Source organism: Mastigoproctus giganteus, chromosome 11, assembly GCF_048544385.1.
Source record: "Mastigoproctus giganteus isolate SK-2022 chromosome 11, ASM4854438v1, whole genome shotgun sequence".
Lineage (NCBI taxonomy): Eukaryota > Metazoa > Arthropoda > Arachnida > Uropygi > Thelyphonidae > Mastigoproctus > Mastigoproctus giganteus.
Window position 1 is genome coordinate 58,208,600 of NC_143585.1, and position 24,811 is coordinate 58,233,410.

Below are 24,811 nucleotides of genomic sequence, written 5' to 3' on the forward strand. Positions count from 1 at the left end.
GAAAGAAAAAAAAACAGAATGACACTTTACAAATATTCGGAGGATTTCAGTTTATCTGCCAAACAATTTTATTGAAATTAAATACGTTTAGTTGTTCTTATGAAAAACTGAATACTATTTCTTCATAATTATTTTGATTTTCTATTTGGATCTTCACTTTCATTAATTAATAAATCTGACTTTCAGAAGGCTACTCATGATGTTGCATTAAAATAACAAAGATTTAAATGCATCAGATATTTCAACAGAAACTGAAAGTTTCAAAAATAATGTTTTATCACTTCTGTAGGATTTAAAATCTGTAATCCCTTTTTCAACTTTTCCAATTCATTCATGAGTACTGTCTAACAGAATCCTGCCCAAACATAGAAGTAGCTTTATGAATTTTTCTTACCCTGCTTGTAATGGTAACTTCTTGTGAAAAGTCCATCGGTAAACTTAAATTGATTAAAAATCACTTTAGATCAACAAATGGACAAGAATGACTAACCAACATATCAATTCACTTTGAAAAAAACAAATTATGATAAAATTATTGATGATTTTGCTTTGGCAAAAGTGACAAAAGTCCATTAAAATAATACATCTCCATTGCATATTTTTAGTTTATGTTATAATGTTAAAAGTACCGTATATTATATTTCTCAATATTTTCTTTCTATGATTTTATTTTTTTATTTTATTTTTTTTTTTTTGATTTGGTAGTTGTTGGCGCATCGGCTTCTGTGGCCATATTGCACCTCCCAAGGTTTTTGCAGTACTTTGATCCAAGCCCGAGGCGGGAATCGAACCCGCGACCTTTGGGTTGCCGGGTAGGTACTTTACCCACTCGGCTAGCCCGGTCGGCCTATGATTTTATTCTAGATATATAAACATACTCTGTGATTTTTTTATTCTTTTAGATATATGTATTTCTTCGCAGTTAATATAGAAAGTCTCTAGATACAAATGAATATTTGTAAGTTTCTTTCTCTTTGATATTTTTGTTTTGTTATATTCATTGTATTATTTAAATTATTTTATATAATAAATATATGCAAATCACAGATCGTTGAAATAGTAATTTTTATAAATTCATAAAAATTAACTACCGGCATAGGATGCCTAGTTCCATCTCTGGACAACTGGTTGATCCTCACAGTGAGCAATGCGTGTCTCATCTCATAACACAGCAGGGATGCAGCACAAAAGCCCAGCTAACCACCTTGTACAACATAAAATAGCAAGAACAATATCCACATGGACTATGTGCTGGAAATCATTGCAAGACACAAGAAACTGCACCTTGCATGGGCACATCAGCACCAATACTGGACCACCAATGTGTGGAAATCTGTTGTCTGGTCTAATGAATTCTGGTCTGTAATCAAGTTACAAAGGAGGTTAGGCAGGCAAAAGAAGATTACGAGAAATCTTTGGCAAAGGATGCAAAGAAAAACAGAAAAGAGTTATTTCCTTATGAAGGAAAGGATGAATCAGATTGGTCGACTTGATATTGATGGCTCAACTGTTTATGATTCTGCTCAGGTAGCTAACAAACAATAAATATTTTGCATCTACATTTACACATAAGGAGTTATTTAAGGGGGAATGCCAGAGGTGTATTAAGCTCTGGCAGTGAGCTAAATGATTTTGTAATAACTCAGAGCAAAGTGGAGGAGAAATTGTTGAAGATAAGCTTAAGAAAGGCACTTGGATCTATCCAGTTATATTAAGGAGGCAGCAAAGAAAATAAGCAAACCCTTAGCAATTATTATTAGCTATATGGTGCAAGGAAGCCTGAGGCTTATGCTGCACCAGCCAAAAAAAAAAAAAAAAAAAAAAATTTCCCAGTTACCCCGAGAGAGAGAGAGAGAGAGAGAGAGAGAGAGAGAGAGAGAGAGGAGAGAGAGAGAGAGAGAGAGAGAGAGAAATAGAAGGGAATCACCAAGAAAAAGGAAAATGATGATATCCAGCTCAGGACCCTGGGTATGCCAAGCCCACACTCACCAGATGTGAGCCCCTGGGATTACTTGGACTCAGGGGAAGTACCCATGGTTTGGAGATGTGCAAAGGAGGATCAAAGAGTGACAATCAATTACAGATCTGTTAGTAATCAGAACTGGATGCAAAGAATAATTTTGATATCATATACAGTAGACTCGATTTTCCGGAATAGATGGTAAAAAAAAAAAAATTCCCGGATAATTGATTTCCCGGTTAATCCAAAAATACAGTAAGTCCCTGACGTATGTAAGAGATACATTCCAGGACTTATTACATAAGTCGAGTTTTACGTAACTTGCAAATGACTAACAAAATATTGCTACTATATCCCTGATATACAAAATTACAAAAACCACATAATATCCTCAGAAGAATGAAGAAAATAGTTATATATTTTTAATTAGTTCAATTAAAAACTTTATTTAACTTTATTTAAAAACTTTATTCAACCACCGGTACGGTATGGTGACAAAGACCCTATTTAACAGCCTAGCAACAATAGGTCTCCAGCAAACACCTAGAAACTCCAGAAAGTCGCAATCCTGAACACCTGTAGGATAGTCAGAGTTCCTTGACCAACAGTAACACTAGACATAACCACCACCATCCTGTGTACTTGGTAGCAATACCTGTCACTGGTGGAACCTCCATCAGGGAGAAATAATATAAGAGCAATAATAATAATGTCCTGGACCCTCTGATCACAGTTATTCAAAAGCTCAATGGGAATGCCCAAATACCCACCTTTCTATCACCACTGACCAGTACACCCCTTCACAATGACAGTGTAACAGTCTATCAACAAGATAATGTGCCATGCCACTAAGCACCATGCAAGTTGCTGAGTGGTTTCAGGGACATAACAATGAATTCACTATCCTCCCTTCATCTCAACTCAAATGTTTGGGGTATACTGAAAGTACATTCAATGCCATGACACTCCTAACAACATGTGGGCATTACTGGAACATTGTGCAATGCGTGGATAGCACTACCGCAGGAACACTGTGGAGCCCATGCCAACACATGTATTGGCTGTATTAATGGCAAAAGGTGGCCCCATAAGGTTTTAAGTAGGTGTAAAACAACTCAGTACATTAATGAATCCTTATATCCTTAATATATATATATATAAATATATATATATATTATGTGAGGTAAAGGTTAGGCAAAAGTAATAAAAATAAATAAATAGGGCTATGTAGCTATCATTAGAGGCAGCAAATGCACATCCTCCCTGTTGAGTGGTTTCACTACTGGCTGATGTTTTTATTTTAAATATCATATTTATTTTAATTATCAGATATATATATATATATACATTTGCTGAACGGAATTATTAGCCAAGTGGTAACAGTAGCCTAGTCTTAATTTTAATAACTTCACATCAAATCCATCAATTTTTTTTTTTCTTATTTATTTTGTAATCAACTAATCTGCATATATGTGATTATGAAAATGTCCATCACTTATTTTGATTACGACTCTCAATTATGCACATCATTAAATAGATCAGACACCATATGAAAACATAGATTAAGAAACCAAAATATATTCCTTGCACAAGAATTATCAAAAGCAAATATTGTTGGGATATCAGAGACATAGTGCCACACAGATATAGCAGTGCAGAATTGGAATTTGGGGAGTTCAATGTGTACAGGAAGGGAGGAGGGGTTATGTGTTAGTTAAGAAACACAAAATCTAAGAAGTGCATCCAATTGATATTGGTGGACAATGCAATGTTGAGTCAGTGTGGTGTGCAGCGGTGCGTTATCCTATGGGCAAAAAGGGCAATTGCCCAGGGCCCCATCAACAGGGGGGCCCCAAAGTCCCCAAATCAATATTCTATAAACTCATTTTTGTAGTAAAAAAATCGGAAATTAATTTTGGTCCCATATCTGGGGACCCTAGATTGCAGGTGTGATGCAGGCGTATGGCAACATATGAAATATAAACACCTTGGCGCAGGGCAGAGCGCATTGCCGTGTACAGACCAGCCCTTTGCAACGACCCTTTCCCATAATGTATTTTACAGGACCTTAGAGTCTCATTCTGCCCCTATTCTGCTGAAGAGGGCTGAAGGACTTCCAGCGCCCTCCAGCAGCGAAATCAGCGCAGTAATAAATGATATCTACTACTTATCAACGGTAACCAGAGCAAATGTATAACTGAATTTTATTGTTTTTATTCAAAATAGAAACCATCTCCGTGAAACGGGCCATTATAGTTGATCTTAAAATCTTATATCACCTTACACGGTTAGAAGAATAAAATTCAGTTACATTTGCTCTGGTTATTGTTGATAAGTAGTAGATATCATTTACTACCGCACTGATTTCATTGCTGGAGGTCCTTAGGACCGAATGGGATTTTAAGATTGACAACTATAACGGACCGTGTCATCCCCGTGGTACAGACAGTACATATGGCTGATCGCTGATATCAACATAGTGTGTGCCAACAAGTGTATTGTGTATTATTGTCATTAACAATAAGTGTATAAGTTACAAATGTTGTTTAATAAATAAAGAGAAAATTTGAGGTAGGTATTAATACTAGTATTTTGTATGTTTTGTTTGTTAAAATATTTATTTTATATTAATTCTAACACATGATTTGGTGCGGGCTCTTTCCACGATAATGTACAATTAATTTAAACAAATTTTCTTTCATTTTATTTTCTGTAATTGGGGTAGAATACTGGATTTCTATTTTACATTGTACATTCAAATATTATTTTACTTAATTATGAAAAACAATTACATGAATAAGTAAAAAATAATAAATTATACAATATACGAATATAAAAATAATATTTTAGGGCGATGAAAAGAATGTACGAATCTGGGTTTCAAAAAAGAAAGAAGCAGAAAATTAGAGTGGCGGAATTAAAAAAGAAACAAACCTCATTACAGGATTTTGTAGCAATAAAAAAAAATCGAGATGACAGCAGCAAAACAGAAGAAAATCGGATAGAAAATGAACCTTCCAACTCTGCAGTATCAGCCGGCGTTATTATTGATCAAATTGAAAACAATACCAACAATGCAACTGTTTACAATATTAATGATAACAATGATAAAAATATTAATACAAATATCAATGATAATAATGATCAAAATATTAATACAAATAATAACAACGATAATAATGATAAAATTTGTTTGTATTGCACAGAATGCAATACATACAAATAATATCAAACATAAAACATACACTAAAGATATTGCTTTATGGCCAAGGCCCATCACAAATGATTTTATTGAGTTTTGCCTTCGCGAAAAACTGCAAAATTTTGGAAACATTAAAAATTCAAATCGAAATTTTAATTGTGATGGAAAAATCATTACAAGAAAATTAAACAAATCCCATTTCTATTTAAGTAGAGCTAATGGTACCACAGAAAAAAAGAGTGGTTAATATTTTCAGAAACCACAAAATCTGTGTACTGTTTTATTTGCAAATTGTTTTCAGTTAAATCAAAAAAATTATTAATTACTGGATGTAATGATTGGAAACATATTGTTGATATTTTAAAAATGCATAATGAGTCTAAAGAACATAAGGAAAATATGTGTGTGTATGTAAAGCGCTTGAAAAGTGTAAGAAGAATTGATTTAGAGTTGATAAAAGCTTATGAAAAACAAACAAATTATTGGCGTGAGGTTCTAAAAAGAGTTGCTGCAACTGTGAAACTGTTAGCTTCATTAGGGTTGGGATTTCGAGGGCATGATAGTAGTGCAGGAAATTTTATGAGTTGCTTAGAATACTTAGCTAATTTTGATATGTTTTTGAAAACTCACTTAGCAACTTATGGTAAATGTGGTAAAGGACAGGTGAATTATCTTTCTAATACTACATGTGACGAATTCATACATTTAATGGTCGCTAACATAAGAAATACAATTATTAATGAAATCAAACAGGCTAAATACTTTTCACTTATTGTTGACTCTACTCCCAACATAAGTCACACAGATCAATTATCATTTATTATACGATATTTAGATAAAGAAAATAAAATTCAGGAACGTTTCTTGTCTTTCCTACATGCTGAAAAGCATGATGCTAGCTACTTGGAAAATATTATAACTTAAAAATTAACGGAATATGGTTTAGATATCCAAAACTGTCAAGGACAATCTTAACGACAATGCAGCCAACATGTCCAGGATATACAACGGGTTACAAGTGAAGATTAAGAGCCATAGTAAAACTGCATTTTATGTCCCTTGTGCGGCTCATAGCCTAAATTTAGTGGGAAATTCTGCTGCAGAAGCTTGTCCAAAAGCACTCCATTTCTTCGATTTTGTTCAAATTTATTTGTATTTTTCTCTTCTTCTACAAAGAGATGGGATATTTTAATGAAAGCAAACTACAAAAGGAAATGTAACATTAAAAAAAATTGTTCTACAAGATGGTCCTCAAGAGCAGATGCAATTTTAGCTGTTAAGATGAATTTTTTGGCCATAAAAGAATCTTTATTTAAAATTTTTGAAGATTATAATGAAAAACCTGTAACAAAATTAGAAGCAAAAAAGCTATATGAAACTTTGAAGATTTTGAAACAACACTTACTTTTCATATGGAATGCAATTCTACAAAGATTGAATGCAACTAGTAAAAGTCTTCAAAATAAAAATTCCGATTTACACAATGCCGTAAATCTTTTAAAATCATTATCTTTGTACATATCAGAAGACATTCAAAACAATAATGAATTTTTTGATACTACAGAGTCAGAATGTTTTGCATTAACAAACAATATAAATGAGTCAGACAAGGGGAGAAAATGCAAAAGAAAATTACATTTTGATGAGAAAAGGGATGGAGATGAGGATGTGCAATTGGCAGGCAAACAAGGATTTATAGTGAATTGTTTGAATGTTATCTGCAATCAGTTGGTACCAGACATTCAAAGACATGTTGAGGCTTATCAAAATATTTTAAATTATTTTGCCATATTAATAAATATCAACTTAAAAGAAATTTCGCCAAACGAGTACGATGAATGTATTTTAAATTTAATAAATAAGTATTCAAACGACATCAACGTTAGTATTTTTAAGGAAGAACTTACCCACTTTGTACATTTTACAAAAAATGAAAATTTAAATTCTCCTTTATTAATATTTAAATTCTCCTTTATAAAGCAATTCAAGAAGGGCTAGTTTCTATGTTTCCTAATGTGGACATAATTTTAAAAATATATTTAACCATACCTGTTTCTAACGCATCGGCAGAGCGTTCTTTCAATGTACTTAAAAGAATTAAATTACATTAGAAATTCTTTAGGCCAAGAAAAATTATGCAATTTTCAATATTATGCATTTAAAATGACATTACCAGTGGGGTTGATTATAATGAGCTGATTGATAATTTTGCAGCTCAAAAAGCAGGGAAAGTGAACGTATAATAATGTTCTTAAAATTTTCATTCTAATTACGACTTTTATTAGGTAATTTGTTATGTTCCATTAAGAATTATTTTTATTTTTAATTTATAGAAAGTTTGTTTTGTTATATTAAATATATATTATTCTAATTCTCGTTTAATTAATCTAGTTTATTATTTAATGAAATAAAAGTACTTAAATATTAATTGAGTTCATTTATGACCTTTTCTTGTGGATTATACTTAATCTATATATGAAAGTTCTTTATAAATGTCATGCATGTAATTTTGTTTTATTTTTAATAAAATTATATCTACAATTATTATTTCGCTTTTTGCATGGGTAAGAGTATACTGGAGGTGTGGGATTTCCCCTCGAAGAAAAATTCAACACTATACATGGGGCCCCCAAATTCAAATTTGCCCGGGGTCCCATGAAGCCATAACGTGCCGCTGGTGGTGTGACATAAGCAATGGGAAAGGGAAAATGAGAGTACGTGTGTTATAGGCCTAATGAGGCTGATGAGTACAATGAGCAATTGTGAAGAGAAATAGAGTGAGCCAGTAAATCAGAATGTCTTATAATGGAGGATTTTAACTTTCCAGATATTGACTGGAACTTGTGGATTGGTCAATCGCACACTAGAAAGACTTTTGTGGATTTATTGGATGATTGTTTTCTGCAGCAGCAGCAGCAGCATGTTCGTGAGGCAAACTATAGGGAGTAACACTCCTGATCTAATTATCAGCAGCGATTCTTCATGCGTTAAGAATCTGCAGATAAAGGAACCACTAGGTGGCAGTGATCACAGTGTACTGATGTGGGATTTACTTAAAGATGTTACTACCATCAGGGCTAAGGGGAAGGGTTGCTTTCGCAAAGGTGACTACAGTGGTCTCAGAGAGTTTTTAAATTCTATACAGTGGGATAAACTAATGATGGTGATGGTTACCAATGGTGAATTCTAAATGGGAAGCCTTGGGAGACTTAATCTTGGAGGGGTTTTTCATACCAAATAAGAAATACTGCTCAAGATTTGGGCCAAAATGGATGTCAGATGAATTTTTTTATTTATTTATTTTTTTCTTCCTTGTGTGGGTAGCCGGGGGTGGTGATGATAGCTCCCAATGGTATTGTACTTGATCCATTGGGAGCAGAGTTGATGCTTGATGCACAGTTAGTAAAGTAGACCCAAGTCCAGTCCTAAAAGTCTAGGAATGGGGAACCATGTGGCAAACACGCCCCCCCACTAGTGGCAGAGTGGCCTGGTTTTTTTTTTGTTTTTTTTCTTTACACATTATTTAATGCATACACAAACACATACATTACATTACAGGCCCATTTCGTAGATGTTCCATTTAATACAGGATATATGGTGGAGATGAACACTTGTTTTTTTTTTTTTTTTGATTTGGTAGTTGTTGGCGCATCGGCTTCTGTGGCCATATTGCACCTCCCAAGGTTTTTGCAGTACTTTGATCCAAGCCTGAGGCGGGAATCGAACCCGTGACCTTTGGGTTGCCGGGCAGGTACTTGACCCACTCGGCTAGCCCGGTCGGCCATGAACACTTGTCTAGGTGCCATCATAGACAATTACATGCAATGAACAATGGAGCTGAAAATGTGGTTGTCTTTATTTTTCTTTATTTATGCAAAAGCAATAACAAATCTTTCAGTAACAAAGCATGGGACACTAATTATTTAATTTGTGAAAGTAGAGTGCATTAACCTTGGACTTCAGAAAAACACAAACAGGTAACCCCCTGCTTAACACTGATAATTCGTTCCGGAAAAACAGAGCTAAGTGAGCACCATATTCCCATAAGGTAACATAACAGATAATTTGTGAGTTGTGGTGCCATAGGATATTTCCTAATCAATAATAAACGGTAGTGAAAAGAGGCACAAATGTTGGTCAAAATATTTAATATTCAAAAATTTGTATATATAAAATATTCTGCATTATATACGTATATAATTATGTGGTAACTATATTACGTATCAAAATTAAACTTGAAATGCCAACTAAATCATTAATTTATTAATCCGATGGCCCTGAGCTGTAGAGTTTTTGTATCTTTGGACTGAAAAATGTGTTGATTTTGGGTTGTACTTTGGCCCTCTTCCTGGTAAACTAAAAGGGGTTTTAATTTAAAATAAAGTCAATAATTGGCTTTATTGTTACTACCCAACAATAAAGCCAACTGATCCTTCACCGCTTTGAAGCCTGGTATATTTTGTTTTCTCTTTCGATATAAAACTTCTTTTAGGCATTCATTTACAAAAAAAATCCTGTTTGATCTATGTTAAAAACTTGTTGAGAAGTATAATACCCCTCTTCAATAATTTTAGCAAGTTCTTTTTTGAAAGTTTTGGCTCCTTCTTGATCTGCACTTATGGCTTCTCCCTGGATTTTAAATCTATCGAACCAGCCCTTACTAGCTTTAAATGTTTCAACACTTTTATTTGAGGTGAGCTTTCTTCGGATCATCATATAGGCTAATCGCTTTTTTTTTTTTAAATAATATTTAACTTAACAGAATTCTGTGTGGGATATTATCTTCAATGAAATTATTTAGAAGTCTCTCCATTTCAATCATAATAGCCGGCTTAGCCCTAGTCAATTTAGTTGCTTGCAGTGGTACGGCTGTCTTTCCTGCTGCTAAAATTAATTCTTTATTTTTTATAATTGTTCTTAAAGTTAAACCTGCAGTCCTAAATTATTGCACACATCCGCTTGTCATTGACCGGAATTGATTTGCTTCAAAACGTTTAATTTATTTTTAAATTCAGTCTTTTTCTTACCTTTGTAGTCTTCGTACAGCATCCAGATGTTGTTGCTTTTTCGTTATTATCTGCCATTATTAACTCTTTGAAAACGTAACTGCATTGCATTAATTATGTTACAATGTTTGAGTAAACTGTCCGTTACATTTTACTCGAACACTGTACTGAGAGATGACGAGACGTTGGATAAATGCATATAGCCCAAATATTAAAAGCAATATACTTGATCATTTTTAAAAATGTTGATCTCAGAACTACATAACAAGTCACTGTACTGCAATTAAATTAGCGTTGCTGAAAATTTCACTGAGCGTGGGAAAATTTCTCAAGTCGGCACAGGAAACGCTTTAATGCCGGGTTTGCTATTCATTATCAAGCTATCGACTAAATCAGATGAAACGTTTTCATTAAACATGCCAAAAATTCAATCTGTATGCTGGTAAAAGGGCATTATTAACATTAGCATTAGTAGAGGCATATGATGCAAGAAAGCAAGCTGTATAGCATCAGGCAAAAAAAACTTCCCATTTCCATCCATTCAGTCCAAATGTTTGTCTAGTTCTGCCTTGAACTTATTAAGTTGTTAACCTCCACTATAATAGATAGAAGTTTCTTACGACTATCAACTTTACCCACTGGCTAAAGGCAAATTTCCGTACATCTATTAGTTCACTTAGCGCTCTGTATATTAGTCCACGAAGAGCAGTGTCCATTGATTACCACTCTGTCTTCTCCCACTCAAAAATCCTTTTACCCATTACAACAACTTGCCCTTAATGCCATACTGCTCCAATTTGTATAGTAGTCTTCCATGTGCCACAGTATCAAAAGCTTTCTTAAAATCCAAGTATATGATATCAAAATTATTTTTTGCATCCAGTTCCTTTGTGACCACATCATAGTATCCAATTAAATTAATCAGACATGACTTCCCCTTAACAAACCCATGCTGAGTCTCCATCTTATAGTGAGTTGTGACAGCGTTATAGTGAGATAAGGGTCATAATATAAGATCAGTGTTATAGCGAATCAGCGTAAAGTGAACCGCTTTATAACGAGGGCCTGCTGTAATCTGAAACTTCACTTTTATGTTGGCATTTATTAAGTGCAACTGTTTTCTTGAATTTCCTCTTCAAAAAAAAAAAAAGAAAAGCTGCAAAAGTTTTGCTACATTAGGTTGCCATAGCCAAGTAGTCAAGTGAAATATTTGAATGATAAGGGCTCACCCCCCACCGTGATTTCTAAACATGGTGCTGTTTCTTGTATGCCTTGTGAACTCCTCTGAACCCTGGTCAACATGGGAGTATAAACAGAAAACTTATTAACTGCAGAGTTGGTGGGGCTGCGGGTTTGCATGACTAGTAACTCTATGTCCTATATTTAGGAAACTTGAAATACTTTAATCATTAAAGGGTAATGTGGGAGCATTATTTTTCAGAGGCACCTGTAAAACCTTGCATCACAACTACTGGGTTAAGAAAAAATGAAACACAGGTACTGTCCAAGCGGAATTCAAAAAATCCTAAAAGGTTTTCCAAACATCACAAATTTCATACAGTCAGATGCTCTGCCAAAATACATACACATGCGCTTATTTAAATGTTTCACTCTTAATGGTCTTTTAAACTGAAAAATGGAAGACCGATAGATCCATGAAAAAAAGGACATTACATTTTATGCCTAAAGCTTTTTAATTTTCAGCAGAATATTTTTTTTCCCTTTTTTTTTCTGAAAATAACAGGAATAAAAAGCATTTTTTAAACAGTAAGTCACACACAATACTACAATCCATAAAAAGAGATGAAATAAGCAAAAAAGATTTTCCAAATATCAAAAAGAAAATTTGGCATCTATCAAATGCTATGCCACTGTGTTTGCAACAAAGTGTGTGCCTCCACTGCCACCACCAGGTTAGAAAACATTTGTGATTAAATTTTCTCCCTTTTAAGGGTATTTCAAAGAAAAAACATTTGATAAAAAGTTCATACAACTGAATAGGTTATGAAAGTTCAATAACTATGGTCATTGTGATAATTCTGTCATTGTGATATGATAATTCAAAGTGCTTAAATTATTACTGAATTGGTTTTTAAAAAATCAATGAGAAAAATTAATAAATGCATGTGCTGGACTGTAAAACTAATTTTGGGGACCTTTCAGAGCTCTAGCACTCAACTAACCTAACAAAAATTTTTGCAAAATGCTAATGGATCTGGCACTGTCTGATTTCAGAATGACAGATTTGAGAAACTGTAAACCAGTGTTTCTTAACCTTTTTGAGCCATGACCTAGTTTACGGTAATAGTTTTGGTTTCAAAAATTAATAAAATAACAGATACAGATAACAATTAAATAATTTTATATTTTAATAATACTTCTAAAATAATAAGAGAAGGTAACCTCAATATAGTACGTGGAACACCGTATGACACTCTCCAGAAATTAAAACGAAAAAATCGAAAAACTTACAAGGGAGTAACAAATAGTTTAAAACATAATTAAAAATCAATTTAACACAATTGAAAATAAGAAAATTAATTAAAAGAATTTAACGAAAAAATTGCTAATGATTTTCCTTCCTGAAGCTGACAATGCTATTTTCATTCCTGTGATCACGACATAAGGTCGAAAAGCGTTGTCAGCTTCAAGAAGGAAAATCATTAGCAATTTTTTCGTTAAATTCTTTTAATTAATTTTCTTATTTTCAATTGCGTTACATTGATTTTTAATTCTGTTAAATTGAGTTTTATTGTGTTAAATTGATTTTTAATTATTTTTTAAACTATTTGTTACTCTAGTGTAAGTTTTCCGATTTTTTCATTTTAATTTCTAGAGAGTATCATACGGAAGTGTTCTACATACTATACTGAGGTTATCTTCTCTTATTATTTTACAAATATTGAAATCAACGTGGAACGTATTGGGCATCACAGCTCTGGTTCATACTATTTTAATAATACAAAACACATTACTTATATTGGTAACAACATTAAATCTTATTAATGTGAACCTTGAATTCGAATAAGTTTTGAAAGCTCATCAAATTTTGGTGTTATATTAGATAGGCTGCATCTTAGGTCATCTTCAGGCTGCAGTCTGTTTCGCAATTTGGTTTTTGTTATAGTTAGAGTTGAAAACCCTGACTCACACATGTATGTCGCTGCAAAGGGAAGCAGTATTTTCAGTGCTTTGTTTACTAATGTTGGCTTTTTGCTTTTTAATTTCAACCAGAATACACACAAAGACTCGGTGCTTTTGTTAAAAGTGTAGCGAAGTGCCTCGTCACTTTGTATTTCAATGAGTTGCTCTTGTAGGTTATTAATATTGACAGAATCTTCACGCAAGTCATTTACTTCAAAATTAAATGGCATCCGTACCCAATTATATTTGAAGATATCTTCTTCGGGAATATACCGATAAATTTTACTATTAGGTTTTCTAAATGTCTGACAATAATTTCTTGCATGTCAGCGTCAGCAAAATTAATGCTTTTTATCTTCAATATAAGTTGATTAAGGGTCGGGAAAGAGGCGTTTCTTTTCTTCCATAATTTCAGCTTACCTTTGAAGCATGTTATCTTTTCAGCTAATTCGATAAGAGTGTGATTGCACCTTTGCATAGATGTATTTAAGTTATTAATTTCAGAAAAAATATCTGAAAGATAAGTTGCTTGAAGAATCCACCTTGAATCGGAGAACCTTGATACCAGAGGGTGATTTTTCTCGTTCCAAAATATTTCGATCTCATTGAGTAATGATAAAACTCGCTGAAGCACTTTTTCGCAAGACAGCTATCTGACTTCAGAGTTATATAGCAAGTGTTCATATTCAGCGCCAAAATTGGAACACATCTGGTTAAAAATTCGACAACTGAGAGTACTTGATTTAATAAAATTGACCACTTGAATTATCTCATTTAACACAGTGCACAACTCATGTGACAGATTTCTTGAAGAAAGAGTTTGTCTACGTAGGAAGCAGTGAAAGGTTTTAACCTGCAGATTAACTTCTTTTACTCTTGCACAAAAGCCTTGCCGAGCCCTTAGCATTGCTGGTGCACCATCGGTGCATATCCTGAAGTATTGATTCCAATTCAATCCTTTTTCCTTTAAAAAAGAATCTACCATTTGAAAAATATCTTCTCCTGTTGTTGTACTGGTCATTGGTCTGCAAAATAAGATGTCTTCTTCCATATCTTTTACACCTGGGTATCATACATAAACCATGAGTAAAAATATCTTCTCCTGTTGTTGTAGTGGTCATTGGTCTGCAAAATAAGATGTCTTCTTCCATATCTTTTACACCTGGGTATCGTACATAAACCGTGAGTAGTGTCGTTGCTTACATCAGTCGATTCATCAAGCTGAATACTACCAATTTTTATAACTGCAATTAGCTGTTGCTTAATACCTTTCAACATGTCTATGATGCGCACACGAATTGTATCATTTGACAGGGTAATCTGTTGCACTTTTTTTCACAATTTCATCTCCACAGGTAATATGCACCGTATCAATAGCAGCTGGTTTTATAAGATTTTCCCCAATGGTATGAGACTTCTATTCTTTGCAATCCACAAAGCAACATGATAGGAAGCCAATGTAGCTTGTCAAGCAGAATATACAATACTGTTGTTTCGAGCATCCAAACACCGTCTTTTGATTTGTTCTTTTATTTCAAAAAAATGGTGGCGTTTACCAGTAAATGTAAACATTTTGTATTCTGTTTCAAAATGTCTTTTAAGTTTATTTGACTTCAATGATTTATTACTTGATACTTCACAATATAGTACACACTGTGATTTGTCTACTCCGCAATCATTAATGCAGGTGAAACCTAGCTCTTTGTATTAATTTTTGGCATTATGGGTAGGTTAAATTTTAAGAATCTATATGTATACAAAAATAATGCCAACATTTGTATAAAAGAACACCAACGTAATCCCGCAAGAAATTATTTCAGCTCGGTGCACCACCGTATGGTAACATGTCGACTGAGCAGTGCTCTTTGCAGCTCAGTTATCGACATATACACAAACCAGTTTATATTCGGCTTGTTTATGATAAGTTTCAGCAAATTCTGAAGCTGTTAACCGAGAAGCTGTTACTTTCGACACGTAGTGGCTCAAAAAGTTTTTAAAATGATTTTTGTACAATTGTAACGTATTGTATGTTATTAGGCAAAAATATTGTTATTGTTGAAAATATTTTGCGACCCACTCAATATGCCATCCGAACAAATTTTGGGTCGCGACCCATAGGTTAAGAAACCATGCTGTAAACTACTCAACCTAAATTTCCATTAAAGAATATTTTACCTGCATCCATTAATACAGTCTCTCCAGAAAGGATCCTTTGGTTATTTGCAATATAGTGGATTGTATTAGACCGTGAACCCCCAGCTACAACAGGTGGATAGGCTAAACGATCAGCTCCTCGAATTCGACATTCATATTCCATCTTGGCATTGAGCTGAGATTCTAAAACCAGAGGATGTGAAGTTTTAATCACTTCTTTCATTGAATCAGCAGCAATTTTTGCACTCTGCCGCATTAGTTTGATTTCTGCATCTGACTTTATCATTCGAAGCTGGTGAATCAAAAATCTTGGAGATTCAACTGAAGAATGAATTTTCTTAATAAAAGTTCTCAATGTTTCATTAACAGAAGGTGAACATAAAGGGTTTACACAATCATACCAAACAAAGACTTTAGGATGATTATTAATGAATGTTTCAAGAAACATCTCTAATTCATCAATGTTATGTGCCTCATCAACACCAAGTAATTCAACTGCACCATCCATTCCAGTTCGTGGTCCCTCCCACATCTCTGTATGACTATTTTTTCTAGGAACAAATAATGAAGAAATATGTTCAGGTATATCTTTCTGATGATTAGTGTACAACAACAGAACGCTATCAGGTTCCTGAAAGCCTGTAAGATACAGGAAGTCTGAGTTTTGGCGGAAAGGATAAGGAATCTTATCTGACATGAACACTCTTGTGCCAGATGGTATTACCACGAGATGATTTTTTGCATCAGTTCCACTTTTGTGAGACTGCTGACCAATCAGTTCCATAAGCCTGAATCTTCTTCCCTGAAATTCCTCATGTGTAATTCCTGGTACTATTTGTCCATTTTGTAATAGATGTGGATGTGTTAAAGGTGTGGGCTGTCCAAAAAGGCGAACAGGTCTACTCTTCTGCGAAGAAGCAGCTATTACTTGGCAATGCCTACATATTATGCCACTTAAGAGCTGTTTTTGTAATCTGTTACTGCAAAGAAGTCCTATTAAGAAAATAAAATTCTATAAGCCAAATTAATTAGAATTTCTATTATCACAATATTTATATTTAAAAAAATAATAAGTTTTTAATCTTTATTAATATTTCATCTTCTACTAAAAGGACAAAAATTAGAAAAACTGGTTTAATACTGAAATTACAGCATTAAATTTAGAAGCAGAGATACTGTTAAGAATATGTAACAGTTGAAACTTATATTATGGAAGTAACTTAATTACAAACACAGAATGTGGTTATGTCTTCAAGGCTATTATGAAAAAAAAATGCAATATTAAACAATCAACCTATTAAAGTTTTTTAATCTTATGGTTTTATTTTGAATATTATAGTATAGTATCTTAGTAGTTAGGTAGAAGAATTACACCTTGCCAAGTATAATCTTAATTGCAGATTGGCATGCTTTATAATTTGGTAAATAAATTAGCATTCTTTTTTAAAAATAATCTGGCAATTATGAAGTTATTTTAACTCCATAATGCTAGATTATTTTACTGTAAAGCAGAAGCAATAGTGAAATTTCACACAAAACACAAAACAGAAATTCTGTTAAATTGATGAATGATGAAGGAATATCTAAATTCATGACTACATGAATTTAGACATTCCCTCATTGCTCAAGATTTGATATGAAAACGACTTCTACAGATGGTGCATGTTATCGGTAGTGGCAGTAGAAATCAATTTCCTATCAGGTTAAAACAGCAGGAAGGGGGTTAACCACCCTAAACAGTCTGGAGGGCATACCTGTAAGTAAATTTCAGCCACAAAGGCATTACACTCATGAACTCCATTAATCTGCTTTTAATAATAAGAAAAAACTAATCAATACATCATTATCAACTTCTGCCGATAACCCGCACCATCTGTTTACCGAGAATGCAGGGAGAAACTGCAGTAGCAGGAAATGATTTTGCCCAGTAAGTTTTCCCGAAATTTCCTATGGTTCTCATGTTGGCTTTCTTTAAAAAATTATTCCTTCGCCAAAAGATTATTTAATTTAAAAAAAAAACAAAAAAAAAACAAAGAAGGTAAAGTTAAAAATTTTACTATTTTTAATTCTAAATCAGTTGTGTGGGGTTGATTCAACCCCAACAATATTTTAGCAATTTGTACTTCATCAATGGGGCTAAATTGTGTTTTACAAATAGTTTAAATAGTCTTAGTCACATTCATTAGCTTATTTTTAAATTTAGCTGGTAATTTTGTAAGTTACAATTTACTATTTGTGCTGCTATTGTATCAGTGTTTTTCCACGAATATCATAGCACATAACGAGTAGTGCAGTGGAATAGTAGTGTTTTAATTGTGATAAATAAGTAGCTCAAAGGTTCTAATCACTTGTTGGGCATATATATTTTTGTGTTTAGCTAAGGAATTTTTCTTTCTAGTAAGGATATAACTAATTTAACACTGCAATCATAAAGATATAGCATAATGTATATCTTCAACTTGATAGCATAAGGTATAATGTAAAACTTGATAGTGTAATATGTATCACTGCATTTAGGAATCTATTATCTTAGTGTAGTATTGTCAATTAATCAATTAAATTTGTTAATTTTATTAATTTTCATTGTTAATCAATTAATTGTATTTAAATGGAAATAATGCCCAGACAAGAGAAGCAAGAAAGGGCACTGTGTGAAATGTTTGAAGTGCTTTCTGGAACAGGAAATTAGGTGCCAACACTGCAATGCGATGAGTGTTTAGGAGAGTTTGAAGAGTAGGGTAGGTGCCCTCAAATGAATTAAAATGGGGGACCATCAAGCTCTCAGTTGCCCAACTCATCACCAGAGCTCACACTTGTGCAGACAACACATCAGCAATCTCCAAGGCAGAATACGCTGGTCCTATTCTGCCTTGGAGATTTTCCAAGGCAGAACAGGAACAGCCAAAAACAAAATCCCAAAGGTGACATGAGTAATTACAGGTCTCTTAGTTTAACTTCTCTTCCGGGGGAAAATAATGAAGTCACTGGTTAAAGAAGCAATGCAGGATCATTTAGACAAGACTGCAGTTAGTACAGACACAGCATGGGTTTGTTAAGGGAAATCTTGTCTGACCAATTTGATTGGATAATACGATGTGGTCACAAAGGAACTGGATGCAAAAAATAATTTTGATATCATATACTTGTATTTCAGGAAAGCTTTTGATACTGTTGCACATGGAAGACAACTGTACAAGTTGGAGTGGTATAGCATTAAGGGCAAGTTGCTGCTATGGATAAAGGGATGGTTGAGTGGGAGAAGGCAGAGTGGTAATCAATGGACACTGCTCTTCATGGACTAATCTTATTAGTAGTGTTCCCCAGGGGATCTATGTTGGGCCCACTGCTATTTTCGGTGTTTATCAATGATATTGATAAAGGTATATCAGGCTTAATGTCCAAGTTTTCAGAAAATACAAAGGTTGGTAGAGTTGTTAATGACAGTAAAAACAGTATGCTACTGAAAAAGGACCTGGAAAAGTTGAGCAGATGGGCTGAGAAGTGGCAAATGAAGTTTAACATTGATAAATGCAAAGTGCTGCATATAGGCAGCAGTAACCCCTGAGTAACAACCAACTGTGGGTTGGGGTAGTGGAGAATGAAAAAGACCTGGGGGTAATTGTGCAGTCAGATATGAAGTTTTCTGAGCAGTGCAAAAAGGCTGCAAGAGTAGTTCATGGGACTTGTCAATGGTCCCCTTGTATAAGGCAATGGTCAGGCCATACCTTGAATACTGGTCTGGAGGCCTATTTTAGGAAAGATGTAGAGCTTCTGGAATGAGTACAGAGAAGGGCAACAAGATTAGTGAGTGGAACAAAGGGTTGCTGTAACCAAGAAAGGCTTAAGTTCTGCAAATTGCAGTCTAGAGATGAGCCACCTGCGAGATGATCTGATTGAGGTGTATAAGGCCTTGAATGGTTTGAGCAATCTCAACACTGATGGGATTCTTCCTCTTGATCAGATTCTGCACATGAGGGAACATAAATTCAAACTGAGGAAAGACAGTTGCAGAATAGATTTGCAAAAATTTGCCTTTAGCCAGCATATGGTTCATTGCTGGTACAAACTTCCATCTGTTGTTGTGGAAGTTGACAGCTTAAATAAATTCAAGGCCAAACTAGACGAACTTTTGGAGTGAATGGATGAGACGGTTTTTTTTTTTTTTTTTTGGCTGATGCTATATAAGCTTGCTTTCTTGCATCATATGCCTGTACTAATGCTGTTAGAGTGATTGATAGAAAGTTTGCTTTACTGCCATGCAATTTCCTTCAACAAGCAATGCTTCTGGCCTCGTGACAATGTACTGTATGGAAACAAATTGTTGATGTGTGCACTTCACATTTCATGCAGCAAGCACTCCTGTTACCGGCAGGCTGGCATCTAATCACACTATTCATTGAAAAGCTTGATTTTTCAATTTGCATTCATTTGAAGAGAAGTCTAAAGGGAGTTTTCATTTTCAAAAATTAATTAAAAATGTTTTATTATCATAGATTTTTCACAGATGTGTTCAAAAAAAACAAAATGAGTAAAATTTTTAAAACCTGCTTGTATGCAGGTTTAAAAAATTTTGCAATAAAAACCAGAATTTAATTTTTTTATACAGTAATGCTAGAATACTCTAAATTAAATGAATTTCAGCTTTTAATCTGGTCAACTAACTGATATATATAGAACTAACTGTGAATGGGGTGGGGGAGACACAAATGAAAACTGCTTGCCTGAAAACAACCAGACTGTTTCAAGTGACAGACCAATCTCAGACAGATGATGAGACTGTGTAGTGTCATCACCTGTCTCATCATCTGTCTGAAATTATGAGACTGTGTGGTGTCCAATAACTTATGATAATAAAGTGTGCGGATAAGGAATTCTTCATATATATAAATACAAAGAAAAGAAGAACAAACCAGATTAGACCCTTATATAATGGACGTGGGATTAGATACCCCAGCTGATGTTGCAAATGAACACAAGTTGCTTTGAATCGATATTCACCAAAGAAAAACCCTTTAAGTCAAAGAGAAATTATGGGAGTGAAGTTGAAAAATATGTAAATAATGATATTGAAATTTCACATCATTATTTAATGAAAAAACTTTCGAGCCTACAGGCGAGTAAGGCTCCTGGGGTTGATGGCATATACCCTACAATTTTAAGGGAGGCGGCAAGTGAGTGTATTCAAACATTCAGGCTAATTATGAGAGCATCACTGAACTCAGGAGAGATTCTGTTGAACTGGAAAAGTGACAATGTACTCCAATACATAAGGGCGGTACTAAGAGTGCAGTGGGAAATTACATCATATGCCTCTACTAATGCTAATAAGACACTGCCGTACAATTTGGAGATGTGGCATTAGGGAAAAGTTACTGTTAAGGATAACAGTTTAGTGGGAGAAGACCGAGAGCAGTTATCAATGGGCACTGCTGTCCTTGGCCTAATGTTGTTAGTGGAAATTCCAAGAGTTCAGTGCTGTGCCCTGGGTTGTTTTCAATATCCTTAATGAGATAGTATGAATCAGAGCTGTAATACTCAATATGTTCTACGTTGGTAATAATATTAGTAAATTGATAAGAGGAGTTTACCTCAATATAGTACGTGGAACACTTCCGTATGATACCCTCCAGAAATTAAAACGGAAAAAACGAAAAAATCGACAACTTACCGGTACATTAAAGTAAAATATAAATAATTAAAGTGAAATATAAATAATTAAATAATCAATTTAACACAATTCAAAATCAATTCAAAACAATTAAAATTCAAATTAACGCAATTAAAAGAATCTAACGAAAATATTCAAAACGATTTTCCTTCCTGAAGCTGACAATGCTTTTCGACCGACTGTCGTGATCACAGGAATGAAAATTATCGAATCAGGCTAAACCTGCAACTTAAATAGTGATTATGTGTCTTCGCGCATGCGCGTGAAGGTCCACGCATCGGAGATCAAATATGGCCGCCGAACATTAACAGAATTCTCGTGTAATTTAATTTCAACGGTTTCTGCAATTAATAGTCGCGTATAATTACGTTGAACGTTAAGTATTTAGGCCTCGTTAAATAAAAAAGTATGTTTTTCGTTAATGGCATGAAAGGCTAATTCTGACGCTGCTGAACGAGAAGCACGAACAGAGGCTTCGTGTTGATTTACACGGATATTAAGAGAAAACCGCGTGGAACCCTGATAAGACGAGTCGCAATCACCGCAAGAAATGTTGTATACAAGATCATTAATTTGTGTTGCGAACGCCGAAAGAACCGAGCGATTGTTCAGTATAGTGTGTAACTTCCGTATAGGCCTAGCTATAATTTTAAATTCGGAATCTTTAAAGAATCTGTTAAGCTGTTTGTGCCACTGTTCAACATATGGGACAGAAATAAAGTATTTTTTGATATTACTATTGTTGATTGGTGCAGTATTTTGTATCCTATCCTTAGCTTGTACCATAATTCGATTTATTGTGTTAATGGGATAACCCCTGTTCAAGAATCTGCTAGTTAATATTTGTATTTCTGAGTCTAAAGCAGAATCCGTCGTTGAATATTTATAGGCATTTAGAAATTGATTAAAGATAATCGATCTTTTGTAGGTGAACGGGTGGTAGCTATTATAATGTAGAAGCATACCGGTGTTAGTGGGTTTTCGATAGATGCTAAATTGTATTTTGTTCGAGTCCCGGGTAAGCGTGAAATTTAGAAAGTTTAATGACTTAGTATCCGTATCTTCCCTTTCCAATGTAAATTTGAGTCTAGAATGAATATTGTTAAACGAATGTAAAATATCTTGGATAGTACTACTATCGGTAATAACTAGAACATCGTCTAAATACCTCCCATAGTATGTGATACGGGGACGAAAAGGTGTCAAATGTATCTGCTCAATCGTTGAGAGATAGATCTCTGACATTAAGCCACTCAGGTTCAAACCCATTGGTAATCCAAAAATTTGTTTATACACCTTGTCTCGAAAGGTGATGTAGTTAGCCTCAACTAATAGTTTAATTAAGTGAAAAATCTCCTTTATAGGCAGCTTCGTATAATTAATCGGTGTCGAGTTTTTATTTAACATATCCCAAATAATATCTAATGTGTATTCAACGTTTACATTCGTATATAATGATGTAACATCTAATGAGAATAAATTGTCATTGTCACCGAGTTTACAGTCTTTAAGATTATTAAATAATGTATCGTAATTCTTAATCCCAAATTGTATAACCTGTCTAAAAGGTTTTATAATGTTATATACATGTGTGGCTAAGGCTGAAAATGCCGAGTTCCTGTAGGAAACAATAGGTCGAATCGGAAATCCAGGCTTGTGTAATTTTACCTGACCAAAAAGTGCAGGAATATTGTATGTTCTGGACTTCAATTCCTTCAACTGAACCATAGTAATGTAGTCGTTTTTACGATATGTGGTTAACGTTTTATTGTATTGATTTACCAAATTGGTAAACAGTGTCGGGTCCACTTCACAATAAGTGGAGGTATCAGATACAACTGAATCTAACTTATTAATATAATCATGTTTATCTAGTATTACCACTGTATCTCCTTTATCTGCCCTCTGTATAATAATGTCCTTATTTTCTCGAAGTTCTCGTAAAGCTGAACTGTCATGTGTATTCAATTTAGGAAGTCGTGTTTCTTTTATGTTATTCACTACTTGGTTAACTTGTTGAATAAATACATCTTTTTGTGGAACACTACGAAGTCCAAATTCAAAATCAATTACGCATTGTTTTTTTGGCAGCTTTCGAGGTGGTAAATTATAATTTAATCCTTTGGATAAAAGTGAAATCTGGTCCTGCGATAGTGTACACGAGGAAAGATTTGTAACCTGTTTATATGTCGGTTCGTTGGATACTGGGTGAGGGGGTGTTCGTGAACTAGCCGACATATTCTGTGGTAGTGCGTTATGTGTCTGTGGGGGGGATGTCACCCAACTCGTGTGAACTTGGTCGCAGGCTCGCGACAATGTGTTAGAATTCGTATGAACGTGTCTAGAACTATTCGATAATGTTTGCAACTTATTAACGTGTCTGTTTTTTATTTCTGAGGCTTGTGCTTCCCGTCGCAAATCTATGGAGGTCTTCAATACAGACCAATCGTTCGGATGTAGATAATTTTTTAATTTATCGCGAAGCTTCCTAACCTGGGAAAGGTATTTTTGTTTATCCGAATATCGAGATTTTAAGGCAAGCTTAACAATATTACGTGATGTCGCCAGTGATAGTTGTTTTATGCCTGAAATTTTTTGATTTAAATTCACCCTGGCAAACTTCGGAACGATGTTGTTTTGAAGGCAATATTTTAGGAAAGAAATATGGTAACTTTGGGCCGAGTACCTTAGTGTAGATTTAATGTAACTTTGTACCAAGCCATTCAAAAAATCTCCCATAATTGTGTGTATCGATTGTATACTACTGGAGAGACAGGAAGTGAATGAAATAGTCAATAAGAGTATGAAAATTAATTAGATAGTATGAATCAGAGCTGTAATACTCAATATGTTCTACGTTGGTAATAATATTAGTAAATTGATAAGAGGAGTTTACCTCAATATAGTACGTGGAACACTTCCGTATGATACCCTCCAGAAATTAAAACGGAAAAAACGAAAAAATCGACAACTTACCGGTACATTAAAGTAAAATATAAATAATTAAAGTGAAATATAAATAATTAAATAATCAATTTAACACAATTCAAAATCAATTCAAAACAATTATATTTCACTTTAATTATTTATATTTTACTTTAATGTACCGGTAAGTTGTCGATTTTTTCGTTTTTTCCGTTTTAATTTCTGGAGGGTATCATACGGAAGTGTTCCACGTACTATATTGAGGTAAACTCCTCTTATCAATTTACTAATATCCTTAATGATAAAGGCAATCAGGCTTAATGTCTATGTTTGAAGATGATGGGGGGGGGGGAAGAGTGATAAATGACAGTAAACAAGGCACACTATTGCAACAAGATCAAGAAAAATTAGGCAGATAGGCTGAGGTGGCAAATGAAGTTTAACATTAACAAATGGGAGGTACTGAACAGGAGTATCAGTAATCCCAGAAAAACATACTATGTTGTATCACATTCAGGGTAATGAAGAATGAAAAAGACCTGTACTTCTCTGAGCAGTGTGGATACCTTTTGGGATTTTGTCATATAGGATTTTTTCCAGCAGGGATAAGGAGGTGCTTATCCTGTTCTATAAGGCAACAGTTAGGCCACACCTTCAGTACTGTAAGGCATGCCCAGAAACAATTTGAGAAGCTGTGCAAGGCTCATAGGATAGAATTTTATTCAGCATGGTCTGTGCTTGTTAATGGAAGA

At 34.1% G+C, this 24,811-nt stretch overlaps 1 protein-coding gene across 1 annotated transcript in view; it reads right to left on the bottom strand.

The window, feature by feature from the left end:
* The window catches only part of LOC150078029 (xaa-Pro aminopeptidase 3-like), a 123,915-nt gene that overhangs the window by 56,597 nt on the left and 42,507 nt on the right, over positions 1–24,811 (bottom strand). Inside the window, exon 2 of the mRNA XM_090384341.1 lies at positions 15,488–16,459. Within this exon, the coding sequence (XP_090240467.1) occupies positions 15,488–16,459 (972 nt within the window). The remainder of the gene's footprint in view (positions 1–15,487; positions 16,460–24,811) is intronic.